We start from the raw sequence: 18,319 nt of genomic DNA, 5'->3' as shown, positions 1-18,319 counted from the left end.
TCGCAATACGTTTGGGTGCAAAAAAGGCTCAACGCTTGGCCCATTGTATTTCTTCTATATCCAGTGTTCTCCTCCGACCAATCGCGGTAACTGATTTCTCGCTCTACTTTGCGCCCTTCTGCTTTGGTGCAGTTACATCCTTGTTGCGGGACATTACTATAGATCAAAAGGAATGTGATATAGATATCACGGATCTTCCACGAACATTTCGAGATGCTGTCCGAGTATCTTATGCGTAAGAAATCCACTACTTGTGGATCGACTCTTTGTGCATATATCTTAATCGACACCGAACGAAATACCACGCAAACTTGAGGCTTGTAGCTCTGTTTTCTGGGGTGTTTCGTTTTCGGGTAAGTTCGCCTTCGTGTCGCCTTACCCTCTGCGTTTCCTTACTTTGAAGGTTGCGAATTCCACTTTCGCCCGCCTCACCCAAAACGGAGCTAGACCTCGTACCGTAGCAAAATCCCGTCGATCCGACAATCAATCTCCCATTGGCCACGTCACTAAACGGCTGCAGACGTCGGCAGTGGCCGCTTTTTCCCAAGCAGAGGGTGAGAGGAGACTGGGCAGCCTGGGCACCTAGCGTGATCCATCTTGAGCAAACATGAGGGTATTAACTTGTTCTTACTTGGCTATTTCATCACGCCGCGATATCGAATTAAGGCAAACCACAATTGATTTAATTCCTCACCGCGGGGCGACCCCGACGTTCACAAGAATGTGTGATCAGTATGTTAATTCGAAACAAGTTAAGCGCAAGGCTCCTGATAATGCGCCTGTCAAATCATGGCAAGTCTTTAAGCAGAAATCCCGGTACGCCACAATCTATTCCAAAAGTAACACCTCTTGCCGAATTCCCGAAAACTTGCTCGACTCCCCATACATAATGCCATGCACATAGCATTCCCCAACAAGACTGTAGGTGCTGACCTTTTTATCCAGCACGAATGGCACTACTGCTCCGCCGAAGACGAATATCTGATCACCACTCTTTGTTAGCGGTGGACCCACTCCGATGTAGCCGCGCCTGGTACTAAAAAATCTACCATGAGAGAGTCTTTTCAAAAATGTAGCCGCTGTAAGCCAGTATTTCCAGGTTATTTCGCGCTTTTCTCGGTTCTGCTTGAAGAATTGGAGCATATCTTCCAAGGATTGAATGCCATTGCCCGCCTCATTCCATTGGAAATCGACGTACTGGTCACCGTCCTCTGCAGTTTGGAACGATCCAATCTCATCGTCACAGGGTTTGATCGCGTTGCCAATCGGGATCTTAAGCAAGAGATCGCGCTGGCTTTCGCCGGTAGGATAGCGTTTTATCCCTTGGACGAGGTCATTTAGACTATTGATGACTGTTATCAGGTCGGAAGTTGCTGTGGTTTTCCATCCAGTTCTGACAACCGTGTCTATCATGGCTCCAGTGACTTCAAGCTGGCTAGAGTTAAGTGGAGCTAGTCTAGGAAATGCTAAAGAGGGTCCACCGGCTGAAAATATTCCATGAGCGCCTCTCCATGTTTAAATGGTCCTGGATGGCTCGTTCGAAGTCCAATTCGGAATCCATGAGGAGAAGGAGTAGGACTTGGATCTACCACTTCTATGTAAGAGATCCATCGCGTGACCCCTGTCGATGAACTCTGCGGCGTAGCGACGGACGATTGTCTGAATCGATGAGGAATAGTCGGGATCAAAGGCTGCGGTTTCGGCACCAAAAGAGATGCCGAGAAGCGCAAAGAGCTTGTCACACTCTTTTGTCGACTGAGTATGCGCAAACTCATCCAGGAGTGCCATTAAGTTAAAACGAGGAGCCAGATTCATCTGCTGGAACGCTGCCCGGGTCTCGGCAAGGGTGTACGATGGCTTCAGGCTGGAGAGCATTTCTCTGACTCGATTATCATCTACTCCTAGCGTGCTGGACCATTCTAAACAGAGTTTGACGGCGAAGAAGATGTCGTCCCAGGAGATCTCCCAAGAGCCACATACAATCCTTACTTCAGAAGCTAGCACAACCTCTTGAACGATCCAAGCCCGCCGAAACCATTCACGTTGAAATAGCACGGCAATGTGCTTCCACACGTCACTCTTCACTGGGGGGATGCCCGGGTATTGCCATGTCAGTGGGACACGAGGCAAGCCTTTCGGCCAAACATCTGGTTTGACTTGATTTGTTCGTATCTGAAGTAGTGTCTGCAAAGCTTGGTAGCTGTCATCCTCTTCATTCCCGATCCACGCAAAAACCAATCTGGCGGATTGAAATATCTTTGGCAACAGTCGAATTTGAGTCACTTTCTCGTGGACGTTAGCTTGATCTATACAGATGGCATCGGCCCACAAGATAACGGACTCAGTTCTAGTTCGAAGTCTCTTTAGAGCGGCATGGAGCGATGAAGTCAGTGGTATTTTGCCTTCTTCTGTCTGAATGTGGAACGGTTTGAGAGGAGGCCCCCATGCATAGGAAATGGCGCTGAATTTGTGGTTCTCGGATAGAGATACGTGCTGAACAAGTCCTTCGATTGCGTCGTCGTCCTCTCCGGGAAGCAGTTCCAAGAGTCTGATCTGCTGAAGCTTCAAAGCTGTGTAGGTATACAGTCGTTCGGACGGTGGAATTACAGGAGTGTCGTCCGTGACCGTCTCCGTGTCGGACCTCTTCCTCTTTCTTGACGGCCGGCCTTTTTCAAACGTCATGTCCCACAATACAGAGGAGGGAGGAGCGCTTTGGAACGCTGCCGAGAAGCGAGATGCTGATGTCAGTTGCAATTCTCCGGCGGCGTGCATTTGCCACGGATCAACATAGAGGGCTACCTGAGGGTATTCGCGAACATCTACTATACGAATGAGTACGAACACCTCGCCAAACGTAACGAGTGTGCCATTGACTTTTCGAGTCTGGTGGCACTTCCAGGCCTGAATAAATGTTAGCAAAAGCGAGGCACTCAAGATTGTTAGAAGGCGGAAAACAATAATGAAGTCGCAAGTAGCGACGCAAACTCACCTTCTGAACCTGGGACGGCTCAAGTGCAAACCTGGACATATGGCCTCCTTCAGTGGTGACAACTTCGATGTGGAACACTGGGGCCCCGATGCTTTTGTCGGGTATGGGGTGGCCCTTTCTCGTCAGCATATGAGCAAAGGCATGCGCGGCGTCTTGGTCCTTAATCGTGAAAGTCGATGCCTCATTCTCATCCCCCGTGAATGGGCTTAGTCCAGCTTTTTGCCGAAGTGAGCTGGTCCAGTGCAGAACGGGGCTGTACACCTCACCCAACTCGTTCTCGAGCAACTTGGAGACCTGTCCCACTTGTTAGCAGTCTGTCGGCAAGGCAGTGTCGTGAAGAGTGGACAAACGTAGAGCTCGCCAGCTAGCATCACATCTCTAGCGACATCTACCGTCGAAGCTGGCAGCATTTCAATTACGGTGTGTTTAGCTCTATCAATTTTGACAAGAGCCGGAAAGGCTTGAGTAGGCCGAAGGCGAGATGTTTTCCCAAAGCTTTCGGTACCAGTGATGAAGCTGATTGAGGTTGGGTCGTCGAGATAAGCACCTGCTTGTCGTAATCTATTGTCCCAGGGCGAGATTACCGTTCGTGGCAGCAGTGTGTATGGATCGACATTCTCAAGTCTGCATAAGTGGGAAAGCACTGAATCCATTTTGATTGATGACCATGGTCGTGCCTTGGTGTTGTCCCACCGGTTCAGTGCGGTGAAGCGAGCCATGAAGGTTGACACTGCATCGAAAGTTGCGTCACGATCTCGCAAGTAATCATCGTCTCCATAATTTCCGTTCCCCATTGATGACCAAAAGTCTGGGTTTAGCTTCTTCGAATCTAGTAGGGATGTGAATTCTGGTGCATCTTTCTGCAAGCCCCGCCTCCCGAATATGGCATCCATATCACTAGCGTTGGTTACAGTCATCACGCCATGAAGGATGGCAACATTGGCGGCATCAAGCAGTTGGCAGAAGTTGGTCATTTCCTCCAGCAGCTCGAGAGGCGGACGAGAAATATCAGAATCACTTTTGCGAAGGAATATTTCCAGACATTTGCCCACCACAGCGATTTTTACTCGCCCAGAATCGGCTCGCCCTACAACCTCTCCTCTACCGGACACTTTGACCGCCCATCTCAAAGTGATTCTTCTTACGACAAACACTTTTGCGTTGCATAGCTGCTCGATGATGGCCTTCCTATTTGCAAGCTTCGGTTTCAACAATCTGTACTACCCTGTGAGCATGAAAGGTCGATGGGGGAGATTAAAGATAACTTGTACTATCTTAGAGCGGATTGGATGGTACTTACCTTGCAATGAACCTAGCCCTAGTGTGAATGACTCTCGTATAGTCGTCATTTAGCTGCGCATCGCTTCCAGCATCTGGGACTCCATGGGCAAGGCGGGAAAGTAATCTCCTATTCCAGCCGAGAGCCATCATAAGAGGACCAATCTTCGCTATCGATTCTTCGTCGAGGGCAAGCAGGGGAATGTGACCGCGAAATGCATGTTTCAGGTGTGGTCTGTCAGCAATGAGCCACGTTGCGTCCGTTTGAGAAGTACTTAGATAGTCGAATGTGCTTCCAGACTTTCCTTCGTCAACTGGAACAATAGTTGACCTTGTAAGAGCCGCAATCATTTTCGTCCTTGCTTTGGTAGCCTTTGATTTCTCCGATGCTGGGAAGTATTCACTTATCAACTCAAAAATGGCCGAAATGTACTTGAGGGGATCACAGGGTTCGATCATTTGAGCCTCACCTGCCAGGGTGGTCCAATCCGCGTTGCCCAGACCTAGCGTTATGCTAAAGAAAGAATAATGCTCCGGATAGAATCGCGAAAGGCAGGCTATTTTCCTTAAACAGGTCGGTCCGTCCCAAACACAGCTTTCAAGACCATGCCATTCTTTTCCGGTCCATCTCGCAGACTTTGGTGTAAATACCAGTGCATCTGATTCAAAGGCGCTCTTACAAGCCCTATTATTTGTTAATGTCGGGCATTTGTCCCCGATAGATGATTTTGACTTACGGTATAAGTGTTGGATCCAAGTTGCATTGAGTGTGCAACTGCTTGTAAAGCTCAGATGCCTCCTTCGACGTACCCCCGGACTCTTTCAAGATCTCTAGGTACTTGATAAATGGGCCAATACCGGGGGTGACAAGAACGCCAAAATGACGGAGCTGTCTCCATTGAGGATGCTCCGGCTCTGGAATTTCAAGAAATGACATGGATACCAAGCTTGAGGCCTCCATGTTAGGCGTCGGTAGAAGGGTTTTTTTCAGCATCGCAGATATGCCACCTTTGCAGGACACCGAAAGGTTGCCAATTGCTTCTTTCACCTGCCGCGCGCATTCTCTGGCAGATTTCTTTTCTTCGCTTATCCATTTGGCGTAATGATCCCAATTATCCCTCAGCAGTAATAGGACGGGTAAATAATCCGCATGACTGAGAAGAAATTGAAAGTCCTCACTCAACTCCGGCTCCGAGTCATTGTATGACACCATTCGCGGAATATCTGCCACGCCAAGGTTCGCCACCATCCATGCCCTCAGTTTGGGCTGCGTGTTAGGAGGAACTGCCAAGTAGTCACTGTGTATGAAGGGAAATAAATTCCTGTCTTTTCCGAATAGTATAGAAGCAGAAAAAGACTTATCGGAGTCTATGTATGCATCGAAACTAGCCTTCGCTGTACCGGACTCCGTTACAAGCCATAGACTCTTAGGTTTAACCCTTGTCCAATTTGCATGAAACAAGAACATAATATGGGAAATCAGATCCTTGGGAGGAAGATTTTGGGGGCGAAATGAACGAGATGCATGAGTCGAAGTGATGGCTTGGCAAACCTTTTCGTTCGTCCACATTCGAGCCCCTAGTAGCATGTAAAGATTCCGTCTTGAAAGATCAGACGCTGCTACAAAGTCGATCTCCTTCATTTCCAAGCCGTTCGGAATCTGGACGTCTTTCTTTTTCTCGTCGGAGAAGTACAAGTCTTGATGCGAGGATGATATCCATTGACCGCCGATGAGGGGAATGAGTTCTAAACAAGACACCTTGTTCTTGACGGCGGCTGTACCCTCTGAAAACTGAGAAAGTAATTTACAGAGGCCCGAGTGCCAAGTTTGAGGCATACTGTGGAACTTTTCTGGATAGGATGTTATGAACACCTTCAGGTCGTCAACACACTCTTCCGGGGTAACATCTTTTACCCCCAGAAACGCGAGCTCGGCCCTGTGTGTTTCGAGGGGATACTTCGGTGAGATGTACTTGGACAAGGACAGATCGCTTGGGAGGAATGGCCGCTCATCATCTCCAAGCATCGAGACCGGGACCGTTCTTAAATTGGACGGGATCATGAGCGCGCCACTTTGAGACTCTAGGATTGGCGAGGTAGACAACTCTTCAACGATTGCGCCTTCGAGGGGGGAGAAAAAGTCCGAACATGGCGACCTATTTTGAAGAAACTTTACCCAGGAGTATCTGAGGTCTCCGGAGTTGAATTCGTCAACAGCTAGGCGGAATGCCTGGGGAATGTTCTCTAGTAATGCCTGGTTCCACGGCGAAGAGCAGTCGATTTCTTCGCGGCTTGCACTCAGAAGGAAGTCTGCTTGAATCAAGAACTAGAATGCTTAGCTGGGAATCTTTTAGCGGTTATGAAGTTACTCACTTTGAAGCCATAATCACGTATGGGCAAAAAAGCATACACGTTCTGCGACACCATCGAGGGCCCATCGAAGTCGACGAGAGGGAAGGCAAGGACAATTTGGGAGGTATGGCAACCAGGACGTTTTATTTCCTGTGGAAGTCCTGAGATGGCATGACGGATGATCTTGTACAATCGAGACTCTTCATCCTGGTGAAGCTTGATCAGTTCCTCGCCATTTGTTGTTCCGACCTCTTCGCACTTCAACTTTGTTTCCCACGTGGGGAAAGTCTCCTCATGAACGACTATGTTGATTTCTCGTAATTTGCGGAGGAAGATGAGAAGCCTGGTGTCTAACGATTTGATTTCGGCTCGGAGCTCGCTTAAATTGCAATCGTCCGTCAGCTGCAGGCACATTGACGTGAAAGCAGCCTTTGGCGGACATGGGAACACAGTCCAAACCGGTGTAATCATACCCAGCTTGGAATTCTTATCGAACATGAAGGAGTAGTGCCCCGAGTGGATCCAAACAATATCGGCGATCTTGAAGACTGATTTGAAGCCAATGCCTTTTTCGCCAATATATCCTGCTGATTTATCGAGGCCTGCTTTTGTACTTCGACCAATCCTACAGATGGCCTCGGCATTACGTCTGGTAAAGCCAACCTCATTTGCGTCGATTCGCAATGTACGCCCGGCGAGGGTGATATTAAGCGTTGGATTCGAGGATGCATAATTATTATCGTCAGCATTCTGGATAAGCTCCAGGAGAAAATGAGTAGATTTGTGGTAAAGCTGCTCTGCCAGGCTGCGGAATGCAATCAGCGATGATACAATTTGCAGACTGTCTCTGCGGGTGTGTCTTACATGACGAGAGCGTTTTCAAGATCGGAGGTATCGCTCGTCTCATCGTCCGAACTTTTAGCAGCTCGAATCTGGGCAATATGAGCCCGTGCCTCGTCTTCACTCTGTGGAATGTCCATTTCAAACCTGTCCAGTGTCCTCTAGTCAATTGTCCAGCTTGGAAAGTTGATCGAGAACTGCTCAGGAAGTGTGGGAGCCTTGGACAGTGGGAAAGGGAGATGCAGGGAATTAAAGATATTACGAGTGAGACCCTGCATTCAATAATGGCTGATGAGAGTGCCCGATGCACACTTTTAGCATTCGTCACATAGCAGCATGGCGCTTGCACCGCCCACAATGGTGGAGGCGCAGCGCAAAGCGATAGGCGTTCTCCAGCTTTTCAAATGCAACCGCGAATTTCTGTGGTTGTATAAAACACGATGTGTTAAGATTCGATAGATTGGGAGAGACTGAACCTCCGAGTAACACATGTTGCCAGTGCGAAACCGGGAAAGGGGGTTGCAAGACACTAATTCTTACCCCAAAGAAAATTCAATAAGAAATGTTATTATAATAATGCAAAAAACCTTCTAATATACTCTCTTATATTAAGCCATATATTACCAAAGAATTTAGGACATTGTATAAGATATTTAATTAATTGTATAGAAATTAGTGAAGGGTGGAGATGGCAGGGTAAAAATCAGTGGGAAAATGCCAAAATGCTACTAAATAAATAATTTTAGCAATACCAAATAGTTTTAAAGTAATATATAGCCATTAGGGGGTTAAGAATACTATAAAGTATTAGTATTCAATAGGAATTAAAATTTTATTAAGGCGTTAATTAAATATTAAGATTTTAATTTTGGGCGGTTGAGTAGTTTGGGCGGTTGGCCAGTGAAACCTCCTAAACTTTTCTTATCATCTGATTATTTTTATTGATTATTCGAGCTAAGCGTTAACGCCCTAAGCAACACCATAGAAGGCTGAGCGAAAAGCACCTTGCAACTGTTGGGAGAATTATGAGGAGATGTATTTGCGCACAAAATCTGAATTGCTGCGAAGTTGAGGCACCCGTGATTTGTCCTGGCACGGAGATGAGTAGTGGATATCGGCGAATTGTACAAGCTTTTGTATACTCATCGCATAGAGTTGAAATTGATTTTGAGGTGCCACGCTAATTATGCATGGCTATCCCGATAATAAGGAGGATCGAAAACCGGGACCGTGAGCGAGACTGAACAGACCATGAGCAACCTGAGGCAAGCTGGACTTGAACTTGAGCAAGGCTGAGCAAGGCTGAGCAAGCTAGAGCCGTGGCAGTGTAGGACTGAGGCTCTGAGCCCCCTTAAGCCGGGGTTGAGCCAAGCCTGAGCTGGACATGTTTTTGCTGATTAATTCGTCAGGATCGACCAACCTAACTGGGTGTATGGAGAGACCAGTTTTGACCGAAATATAGCTTTGAAAATATTAAACCACAAGCTCTCTATTCTCCGTAAATCTCGTCAAGTTCAGAACGTTATTCATATTTACAGTGTAATATTTTCGCATTGTTGAGTATCTACGGAGGTCGCGGTATAGAGTATCTGGAATACAGGGCATTTTGACCCTTGGTATTCTACAGGGAACGAATTTAGGGCAAGAGTTCAATAAAAACAATTTTGTGGTTTTATATCAAAATTAATAGCCCAAGTTATAGCTCTAAATAAAGAGGATATTAATATTATAAAGCATTAAAATAGTACTAGATTACTTATATAGCTTTCTCTAGTATTAAGAGCCGATTTTTACTTTATTATAAGTTATTTAAGCTAATTTGATTTATATTTTAAAGTCTTTTATATATTTATATAAAAGCAAGTAATATAATATATTAAGAAATTACTTAATTATAGTATTTTATATATTACTTTATTTAATAAAGGGCTTATTAAATACTTTATTACTAATTATGAAAGTAATATATAAAATTATAAAATAATTATTAATACAATTTTATTTTATTTAGTAATTTAATTAATTAAACTAATATTAAATAAATAAAAATTTATTATAGCTATTATTATAACTAAATATTTTTCTTTAATACTAGTAATAATGGAAGATTTATAACTAAAGTAATTACTTAAGAAAATATTAATTTTTATTAGTTTAATTAAAGTAAAAACAAATACTTAAAGTATTTTATATTTAGTTATAAATATTTAACTTTTATAAAAAAAATCAAGTATATTAATATTAAATACTATTTTATTAAGAATTATATTAATATTAAGAAAATGAATTTTAAGTATATATTTATAAAGAAAATATATGAGGTATTTATTAGTAAGTTATAAAACTATAGTATTAAATTTAGTATAGAACTAATCTCTATTTCTCTTATAAGGTCTAGAGAAGCCTTCTCTAAATAGGAGGCCCCGATAATATATATATAATTAGTAATTTATAAGCCTAATACTTATAATATAAATAGTAGTATAATTATAATATTAAAGAGCCGTTGATCTCTCTAATTAATACACGCAATATCCGAAGTTCATTACATGCCCTTGAGTCACATGCGACCCTATATATATCACAAAATAATAGCTAATATTCTTGTTAAATTAATTATTAGACTTGCTTTTAAATTAATATAATTAAATACTAGAGCTTATTAGCCTTAATAATATTAAACCTCGAGTATAAAAAGGAAATATATTAAAACTAATATACTAGCCTGGTATAGTACGGCAAGCTGTACTCTATTAAAATCGCTTTATTTTGACAGTTTTGATATTTTGGTCACATAATAAAGGCTAGGGCCTTTTGCACGTGACTTGCGGAAATCACATAAGAAAGCTGGTTTTTCTGTAGTTCTAGATAATAATCCCTCCTCTATATTTAATCAATTGAGCTTTTGCATACTGCACACTGTTTATGCTTTACTGTTTATACCTTTGATCTTGTTGTTTTGCTGTCAAGTCACGTTTTGCACTCTGGTATACTTTATATGGGTTTTTGTCTTGTTACAGTTTCCCTCTCACACTGGCTAGCTTTCTATTTCTTCTAATACTAGATTCAATTACTAATTTAGTCTTCTCTACTCTTATTTGTAATGCATTACTTGCAGAGCTTATTAAATACTCACTAATATTGTAATGGGGATATAAAACACGGAGTAATATAGATAGTAGAATGGGCTTCCACAGCGTGGGATTACAGTATACGAGTGAGGAGTGAAATTAGAGAGTGAAGGTTAGTTGATTTCTAAACTAAGAAGGAAAGAGGGGTAATATATAAGCGGGTTGCGGACTGCGGACGTCCGGAGGTCACATGACCGTACCACGTGACTAATAGGGGTAAAATCCCCACCACAATATATAGTTATTTGCTTTATTAGCTAATTCATAATATATCGGAGAAAGTGAGTTTGGTATTATTTATATTATTAAAGGCTAATACAGATAAGAACTTTACTTTAAACACTTTTCTCTCTGCTTTTACTCTTATTCTACCTGTACTTTAGTTATTTTAGGCCTTGCCAACTCTCAATATGTCAGTTTTGCACCTTCATATTGTTCCCATTTCAATATTTTTCTTATAGGCTCCCATTCACGTCCGTCGGGGGCGGGACAACCGCCAATTCTATACTGCATCTCGGCTCATTCAGTGGCTAATCAGATGCCCCCGGCTGGACGAAACCGCCCAGAAGACGAAAACCTTCTTCTGCTTTCGTGCCAGTTTCTATTTCCGTCTATGTCAATTTGAGCTGGTGAGAGGTGATTTTCAGCTCACAATGCCCCACTTCACCAGGAGCCCTGAGAGGACCGAGAGTTACCCCTCACTGCCCCTCCAAGACATCCCTAAAGACATTTCCTCCCTGGTTTTGAAACAAAATTTAATCCCCTTCTATATCAATCGAAGCGAATAATGTAGCAGAAAGATTTAAATCTGTTTGAGAACTTTCAACGTAGATATAGAATCCCTTTCTCGACTCCGGAATAGGAAGGTGGGAAAATGGCGCCATGTGATGTCATCGAGATTGCAGTGCTGCCTGTCCTTTATTGCGACCACAAATAAAGAGCCGCTCACTCTCCTCAATTGTCCATTGAAGTCAACAACTATTTTTGTGGAAATTCCCGTGGGAAATGACGCGACAGCCTAGCATGCGCAAAGATACAGCGCCTCGGGGTCCAAATTCTCAACTCACAGTCCACACATCACTTCTATTCGACTCCAAGCACAAGAAGCTCGACTCGGAAACTTCTATTGTAATTGACACTGAAACCGGCCTCATCACCAGGGTCTTCAAGCGAGACTAATTACCTCTTCGTAATGTCTCGAGCTCGAATACAATTGACCTTCGAGGCCTCACAGTGCTCCCAGGCTTAGTGGACGCACATACACACATCTTCCTGCATGCCTACTCCGAGACACCATCGCTGAACCAAGAGCGGGATGAAAGCTTCGTGGAGAGGATCGTGCGTGCTACAAATCATGCCAAAGCCGCGCTGGAGGCGGGCTACACCACGTATCGTGATCTGGGTACGGAAGGGCTAGGGAATGCAGACGTCCATTTCAGAGACACTATCAACCGAGGCATCATTCCCGGCCCACGGATGTTTGTCGCCACAGAATGCATCGCCTCCAGCAGTGGCTACGCGATCAGGCAGGAGAACGGTATGTCGGGAGGGACTACTGTGCCCAGGATATCCGATCCTGCCGAAGGGGTCGACGGAGTGCGAGCTGCTGTTCGCAGACGACTCGGGGCATGCGCAGACACAGTGAAGTTCTACGCCGACTATCGCAAACGAGTGCTGCGATTTCCTCCTGCAGCTTGGCCAGGTGGGAGGGACATCATGTTTATTGAAAAGTAATCGATTTATTAATGGAAAATCGATTTATTGAAGGTTGACAGACTACAGAATGACTAGATACAGAAGAGTGAGTTCTGGAAACAGAGGAAAAGTGTCCAAAGTAAGGGATTTATTCCCATTACCCTTCGGCGATACCGGTGATGCCGAACCCGCTTTCTCCGATACATTATCAATCAGCTGATAAACCAAAGGTAATCAAAATGACAATATACTAGTAAGCTTGGTAAGCTCGGCGAGTGACGCATGACAAATGAGAGTGGAGAACCCTAAATTAGTGGTTAAACCTGGTGCTGGAAGGACTGGTAAGCTAGCTATGGTAGCGTACCAATTTCAACAATGTTCCCACCCTCGAGCGATTTGTTCACAGGAGACCGCAACCCTAACTTGCTTCAGTTCACGCAGATGGAGATGAATGAGATGGTAGCAGAGGCAAAAAGAAGAAGAGCGCCCATAGCCGCGCATGCACAGGACCCAGAAGCGGTCATCATGGCTGCCAAGGCTGGCGTTACTTCAGTCGAACACGGCAGTATGCCCAGCGAAGAAGCACTGCAGGCTATGAAAGAAAATAGTACGATATTCGTCCCAACGCTTTCCGTTTTCGACTCCGAGATTCGTAGAGGAGGTGGCAAGGACTCAGAGCGTACTTTAGGGGCTATCCTTGACCATACGAAAGCGGCTTACGACAAAGGCATAAAACTTGCCTGCGGCGGTGACACGGGTGCTATTGCACACGGTGAGAACGCGCGGGAGATAGAGCTAATGGTGGAAGCGGGTATCCCGATATCGGATGTCCTGCAGGCTGCTACTCTACACGGCTGGGAATCCTGTGGCGGAGACCTTTGTGGTAGGAGATTTGGGTTAGTAGAAGAAGGTTGGGCTGCTGATCTCATCGCCCTAGACGATAACCCGACAGAGAATATAGGGGCCATAAGGAAAGTGAAATTCGTAATGAAGGATGGAAAAGTGTATAAATGACAGGACTTGCGAATGATATAGTAAAATGCCTATATATCCCATCACTCAGTTGGTACTCTTCCGCCGCGACCCTGCTCCCGAATGAACAACGAACCGTTTTTAGACACGTAAAGGTAGATGATATGATGCAGGAATTCTGAGCATCTAAGGATATACGGCAGTGACAAATTTTTGACCCTGACTGGGTGGAGGGTGTGTCTCTTTCATGCTCTTCGTTAAAAGTTGGCGAATTCTAGCAAGAGGATTTAATAGGTGAGCAGACCTGAGCAGGCCATCGTCAATATCTCCATGGAAGAGCACCCCGATTAAGACGTTCGCGGTGCATGGTTGTAACAGGAGCTGGTGGTAGGCCCCCAGTCGACACTCCTTGGTTCAGCTGGAAGCCTTTGTCCACGAATACCCCCTGTTTCAAGGGTTGGTTATTGCGATGTACAAGCCAATGGCTATGCAATAGAGAGCGCTGAGCGCGGAGAACGTCAATTCCTCGCTATATATTTTATAGCTATAGGAAGCGGATGAACATAGACCGGGTGGTACATTTGACTTATTATTTCTTAATCGTTAAGATTACTTGGAACAAATTCTCCTCGAGAAACTCCTCGCTATATATATCTTTCCGATAGTCCGACAGAAAAAAAAACTTTCTGGATGCCTCCGCGGACAGGATTTCAAGAAAGGGAAAGATTAGCACAAAGGGAAGCTGCTATAAGCAGAGAAACGAATGAATCCTATTCCCACGAGCCTGGTTGTCTATGCCACTGAAATACTGTCCACGTACACGCTTGCAACTTTGCTACTTGTACAGTAAGTCACCACACTGACTGTGATAGGGCTGGTAGAAGCCGTGAACTGGTAACTGAATTGCGAGTAGGCCGTGGTAGTAAGAGGTGCCTCGGATCCACAGCCGCCGTCAGCACAGATCTTAGCAAAACAATTTCCGGTGAATGTGCCAGAAATCACCTCTCCAGCCCACCCAGTCAGTGTGTACGATTGTCCGGGACAAGCCGATATCTTCTGGCTCAAAGTGACAAGGTTGGAAGTGCCGGCGCTGGCAGGGAATGTTTGCTTCCTACAGAATTTGTCAAGAGTATGCTCATGATTAACGCAAGAGATGGAACTTACACGTTGTATTGACCTGCTTGTGGACCGGGTGGCTTTCCTGACGGGGTTGACGGGCCACTCGTGGTGACGCTGTAGCCATTGGGTGCCGAAGTAGTCCACGGGTTGGGGGCCAGAACGGTTTCAAAGCCTCCATTTACTATCGCTGCCGCAGTGCACGTCGTTGTTTGCACCGTCGTGAATGTAGTACCAAGTGTGGTGGGCACAAAGCTGGTGACGGTAGAAATAGCGCTGATAGTCGTCGATACAGTTGTAGTGCCTGGAATGAGGCTCGTATCAACAACCGTCGTCGAGAGAGTGTAGAAATTGGTTCCGGTGATGGTAATAGATACTGTGGAGTATGCAGTGATGTAGCTTGTAGCTGTAACTGTTGCTTGATCGCTCTGAGTTGAGGTAATGGTGGAGTAAGCTGTAACGTAGCCTAGAATATTCGAATTAGTAATTTTCTCTCTATAATAATGCCCTAAGAGCATCTTGAATAATAGTGGAGCGTTGTCTTGAATGTTCCATAACTTGAGGGACATTTGGTGGGTTAAGGTTCTTTCAGGCTGTGGTGGTTGAGAGTAAGGAGAAACGTCTTTCGTATTTTCAAAATTATCCCCAAGCAGACTGAACCATACCAGTAGAGAGATTTCACGACTTCTCGGGATCAAATTGAGCAATACAATTTAGCATCTTTTCAATGCCCGGCAACTTGCGGGACATTTGCCAGTTGAGTCTTTCAGAATGCCTCGTGAGCATATTGAAGAATAAAAGAGTGCTTACTTGTTGAGATCAAGGTCACTGTAGCTGAGTCGCTTTCAGTTGAAGTAATTGTTGCAAAAGCGGTGGAAATAAGAGTGACGGTTGCCGAATCGACTTCCGTATTGGTTATTCTGGGGAATAGAGGAGTTAGCAAGCATGATTCAGTCTTTGACTAGAGTAGACGAGAAGATTATGAGGAATTATGACACCTACGTTGCTGAATCAACCTCTGTATTGGTAATTGTGGCTGAATCGACTTCAGTATTAGTAATCCTGCCGGGAGTTAGCAAGTGTCTTGTAAGAACCGGAATAATGTCTCGAGTAATTCCGTGAGACAATGAAAAAAAAATGAAAGGTCCTTCCGGCCCCAGACCTACGTCGCAGAATCCACTTCGGTTCGGGTAACTGTTGCTGAATCAATTTGAGTGTTCGTGATCCTGGATGCCCCCGGCGTTAGTGAGTGTTTAATACAGAGGGGTTCAGGAGACCTGGTACAATGCCTCAGGAGAAACTATGAGACAACTTACGTAGCTGAGTCTACCTCTGTATTCGTAATAGTAGCAGAATCAACCTCGGTGTTCGTAATCCTGCGTGGACAGATTAGCAAGAGAATTGAGAAAATTTTGAAGTGGATTCTCCTTCGAACTTACGTTGCTGAATCCACCTCAGTGCGGGTAATTGTAGCGCTATCAACCTCTGTGTTTGTTATCGTAGCCGAATCGACCTCAGTGTTAGTGATTCTGCGTAACAGGTAGAGTCAGCATGTGCTTAAGATAGATTATTGTTTTTATGCAAACTGAAAATAACCTGGAAGGAGATCTCCCGCTACCTACGTTGCCGAATCAGTCTCCGTATTCGTGACAGTTGCGCTATCCACCTCAGTGTTTGTGATTCTAAGGGATACGGAGTTAGCAAGTGTTTTTGAGAAGGCGTGCTCCTTCAGAAATAGGAATATGAGAGCAGGTTCGTCCATAACACCTACGTTGCAGAATCAGTCTCTGTATTCGTGACAGTTGCGCTATCCACCTCAGTGTTTGTGATTCTAAGAGATACGGAGTTAGCAAGTGTTTTTGAGAAGGCGTGCTCCTTCAGAAATAGGAGCATGAGAGCAGGTTCGTCCACAACACCTACGTTGCTGAATCAGTCTCCGTATTCGTGACAGTTGCACTATTGGTCTGCGTATTCGTAATCCTAAAGTACCAGGATGTTAGTAAGCGCCGAATAGCTCATTTGGTAGGACTTTGAAGGATTCAGATGAGATTCTCTCAAAACCTACGTTGCTGAATCAACCTCGGTGTTGGTAATTGTAGCGCTATCGACCTCGGTACTTGTGATACTAGATGTAAATTAGCAAGTGCTTAATAAGATTATTCGTGAGAACCAAGAGAGGAAGAATTGCAGAGGCGTTTCTCCTATAGCACTTACGTCGCTGAGTCAACCTCGGTGTTGGTAATTGTAGCACTATCAACCTCGGTACTTGTGATCCTAGATGTAAATTAGTAAGTGCTTAATAAGATTATTCGTGAGAACCGAGAGAAGAAGAATTGCAGAGGCGTTTCTCCTATAAAACTTACGTCGCTGAGTCAACCTCAGTATTTGTGATAGTTGCGCTGTCAGTCTGGGTATTCGTGATAGTTTCACTGTCCACTTCGGTGTTGGTGATCCTGAGTAACGAAAGTTAGCAGATACCAGATGCGGGGTGTTCTGGGAGAACTGGGACTGTCTCGGGAGACTTACGTTACAGAGTTAGTCTGCGTGTTGGTAATAGTTGCACTCTCAGTCTGTGTGTTCGTGATCGTAGCACTGTCCACTTCGGTATTCGTGATCCTGGGAGAAGAGAGTTAACACGGACCTGATTCAGAGTGTTCCCTGAGAGCTGGGACAATGTCTCGGGATACTTACGTTGCGGAATTAGTTTGGGTGTTTGTAATAGTTGCACTGTCCACCCTGAAACACCGAGAGTCAGTATTCATCTCATTGGCAAATTCCCGGGATCAAATTGAAGCTGAGATGCTCTACGGGATTGGTTGCGAGGGTATATGAGAGAGAAAAATAATCTGGGAATTTGGGACGAAAGGATCTAGGAACCGGATCGCTTTACTCAGTATTTGTAATCGTTGCCGAATCAGTTTGGGTATTTGTAATTGTTGCGCTGTCGACCCTAGAACATCGTGGGGTTAGCATTGTTCTAATTTTGAATTTCCTAAGGTCGAATTAAATAATAGAGGCTGTGTTGGGAGCGTAAAGACGAAGGGATGCAGTCTTTGGACTTGCGACAAAGAATCTAAGAAACCAATTCTCCTTACTGTGTGTTGGTGATCGTTGCACGGTCAGTTTCCGTGTTTGTTAAGGTCGTGCCGTCCACTTCTACATTTGTCGATGTACTCGTGTAGAAATCGGTCAAGGTATCACTTTCTGTGGTATATAGTGTGACAGTAACGCCCTGGAAACCAGCAACTGTAATCGTGGACTTGGCAATCGTTTTTGTGACCTGCGTGGTGGGCGATTTAGTATGAACTTTGGAGAAAGATTGTTTGTAGGGGACAGAAAGAACTTGAAAGGTTCTATCTCCTAATACTTACTGTGATCGTTGGTGTTGAGGTTGCGAGGACTGTTGTGGTAACGGTCTTTGTCCTGCTTGTTGCCTCGTGAGTTGTTGTGGTTTTGACAGTCTGTGTTACCACACTTGTCCGAGTAGTTGTGGCTGTTGAAACACAGGCAGCTCGTTCATTAAGCAAAGCGCGAACATCAGCTGCCTGAACGAGTGTGAATAGGGAGAGGAAGTAAACAGGCAGCCAAGAGAATGACGGTGCCATCTTGAATGTGTGACGATGCAAAACTGTAAAGGAAAGTATGAGATGGCTGGGATGGACAGAATAAGGGAGCTTGGAGAGAATGGGCAAACTATTAGGTTGCTACCTTATGATGAAATTCAAACCTCATCGCGTTACGGAACGCCTGGATATCTCTTTCGATAGCGGCATCTCCGGTTCAGAGCAACGCAATATTTTCGTATGCTCATAGAGCGTAGGCTTTGGTCTTAAGCCCCCGGCCGAAAGAGATCGCACACGGAAATGAAGAGGCTGAGAAAATCTAGGTTTTGAAGATCGATTCGCTTGAAACCTCACAAATCGGATCATTATTAGTGACGGGACAG

At 44.9% G+C, this 18,319-nt stretch overlaps 3 protein-coding genes across 3 annotated transcripts; 2 read left to right on the top strand and 1 right to left on the bottom strand.

Moving 5' to 3' along the window:
* Positions 1 to 700: 700 nt before the first annotated feature.
* K444DRAFT_665825 (uncharacterized protein) lies at positions 701 to 7,599 on the bottom strand (the record flags this gene model as incomplete). The annotated part of the gene is made up of 8 exons (XM_024887122.1): positions 701 to 1,484; positions 1,590 to 2,901; positions 2,990 to 3,283; positions 3,340 to 4,204; positions 4,290 to 4,952; positions 5,005 to 6,593; positions 6,641 to 7,424; positions 7,484 to 7,599. The coding sequence occupies 8 exons, from the start codon at positions 7,597 to 7,599 to the stop codon at positions 829 to 831; spliced, it is 6,279 nt and encodes a 2,092-aa protein (XP_024733060.1). The 3' UTR covers positions 701 to 828.
* Positions 7,600 to 11,918: 4,319 nt separating this feature from the next.
* On the top strand, positions 11,919 to 12,554 carry K444DRAFT_55542 (uncharacterized protein). Its single transcript, XM_024876706.1, has 2 exons — positions 11,919 to 12,391; positions 12,540 to 12,554. Exon 1 carries the CDS (start codon positions 12,067 to 12,069, stop codon positions 12,322 to 12,324), a length of 258 nt encoding a protein of 85 aa, XP_024733059.1. The 5' UTR covers positions 11,919 to 12,066; the 3' UTR covers positions 12,325 to 12,391; positions 12,540 to 12,554.
* Positions 12,526 to 13,399, top strand: K444DRAFT_55535 (uncharacterized protein). The gene is made up of 2 exons (XM_024876702.1): positions 12,526 to 12,626; positions 12,718 to 13,399. The coding sequence occupies exon 2, from the start codon at positions 12,727 to 12,729 to the stop codon at positions 13,297 to 13,299; it is 573 nt and encodes a 190-aa protein (XP_024733058.1). The 5' UTR covers positions 12,526 to 12,626; positions 12,718 to 12,726; the 3' UTR covers positions 13,300 to 13,399.
* Positions 13,400 to 18,319: the final 4,920 nt, after the last annotated feature.

Source organism: Hyaloscypha bicolor (assembly GCF_002865645.1).
Source record: "Hyaloscypha bicolor E unplaced genomic scaffold K444scaffold_118, whole genome shotgun sequence".
In the NCBI taxonomy this organism is placed as follows: domain Eukaryota; kingdom Fungi; phylum Ascomycota; class Leotiomycetes; order Helotiales; family Hyaloscyphaceae; genus Hyaloscypha; species Hyaloscypha bicolor.
This window is presented reverse-complemented; position numbering and strand designations above follow the sequence as displayed.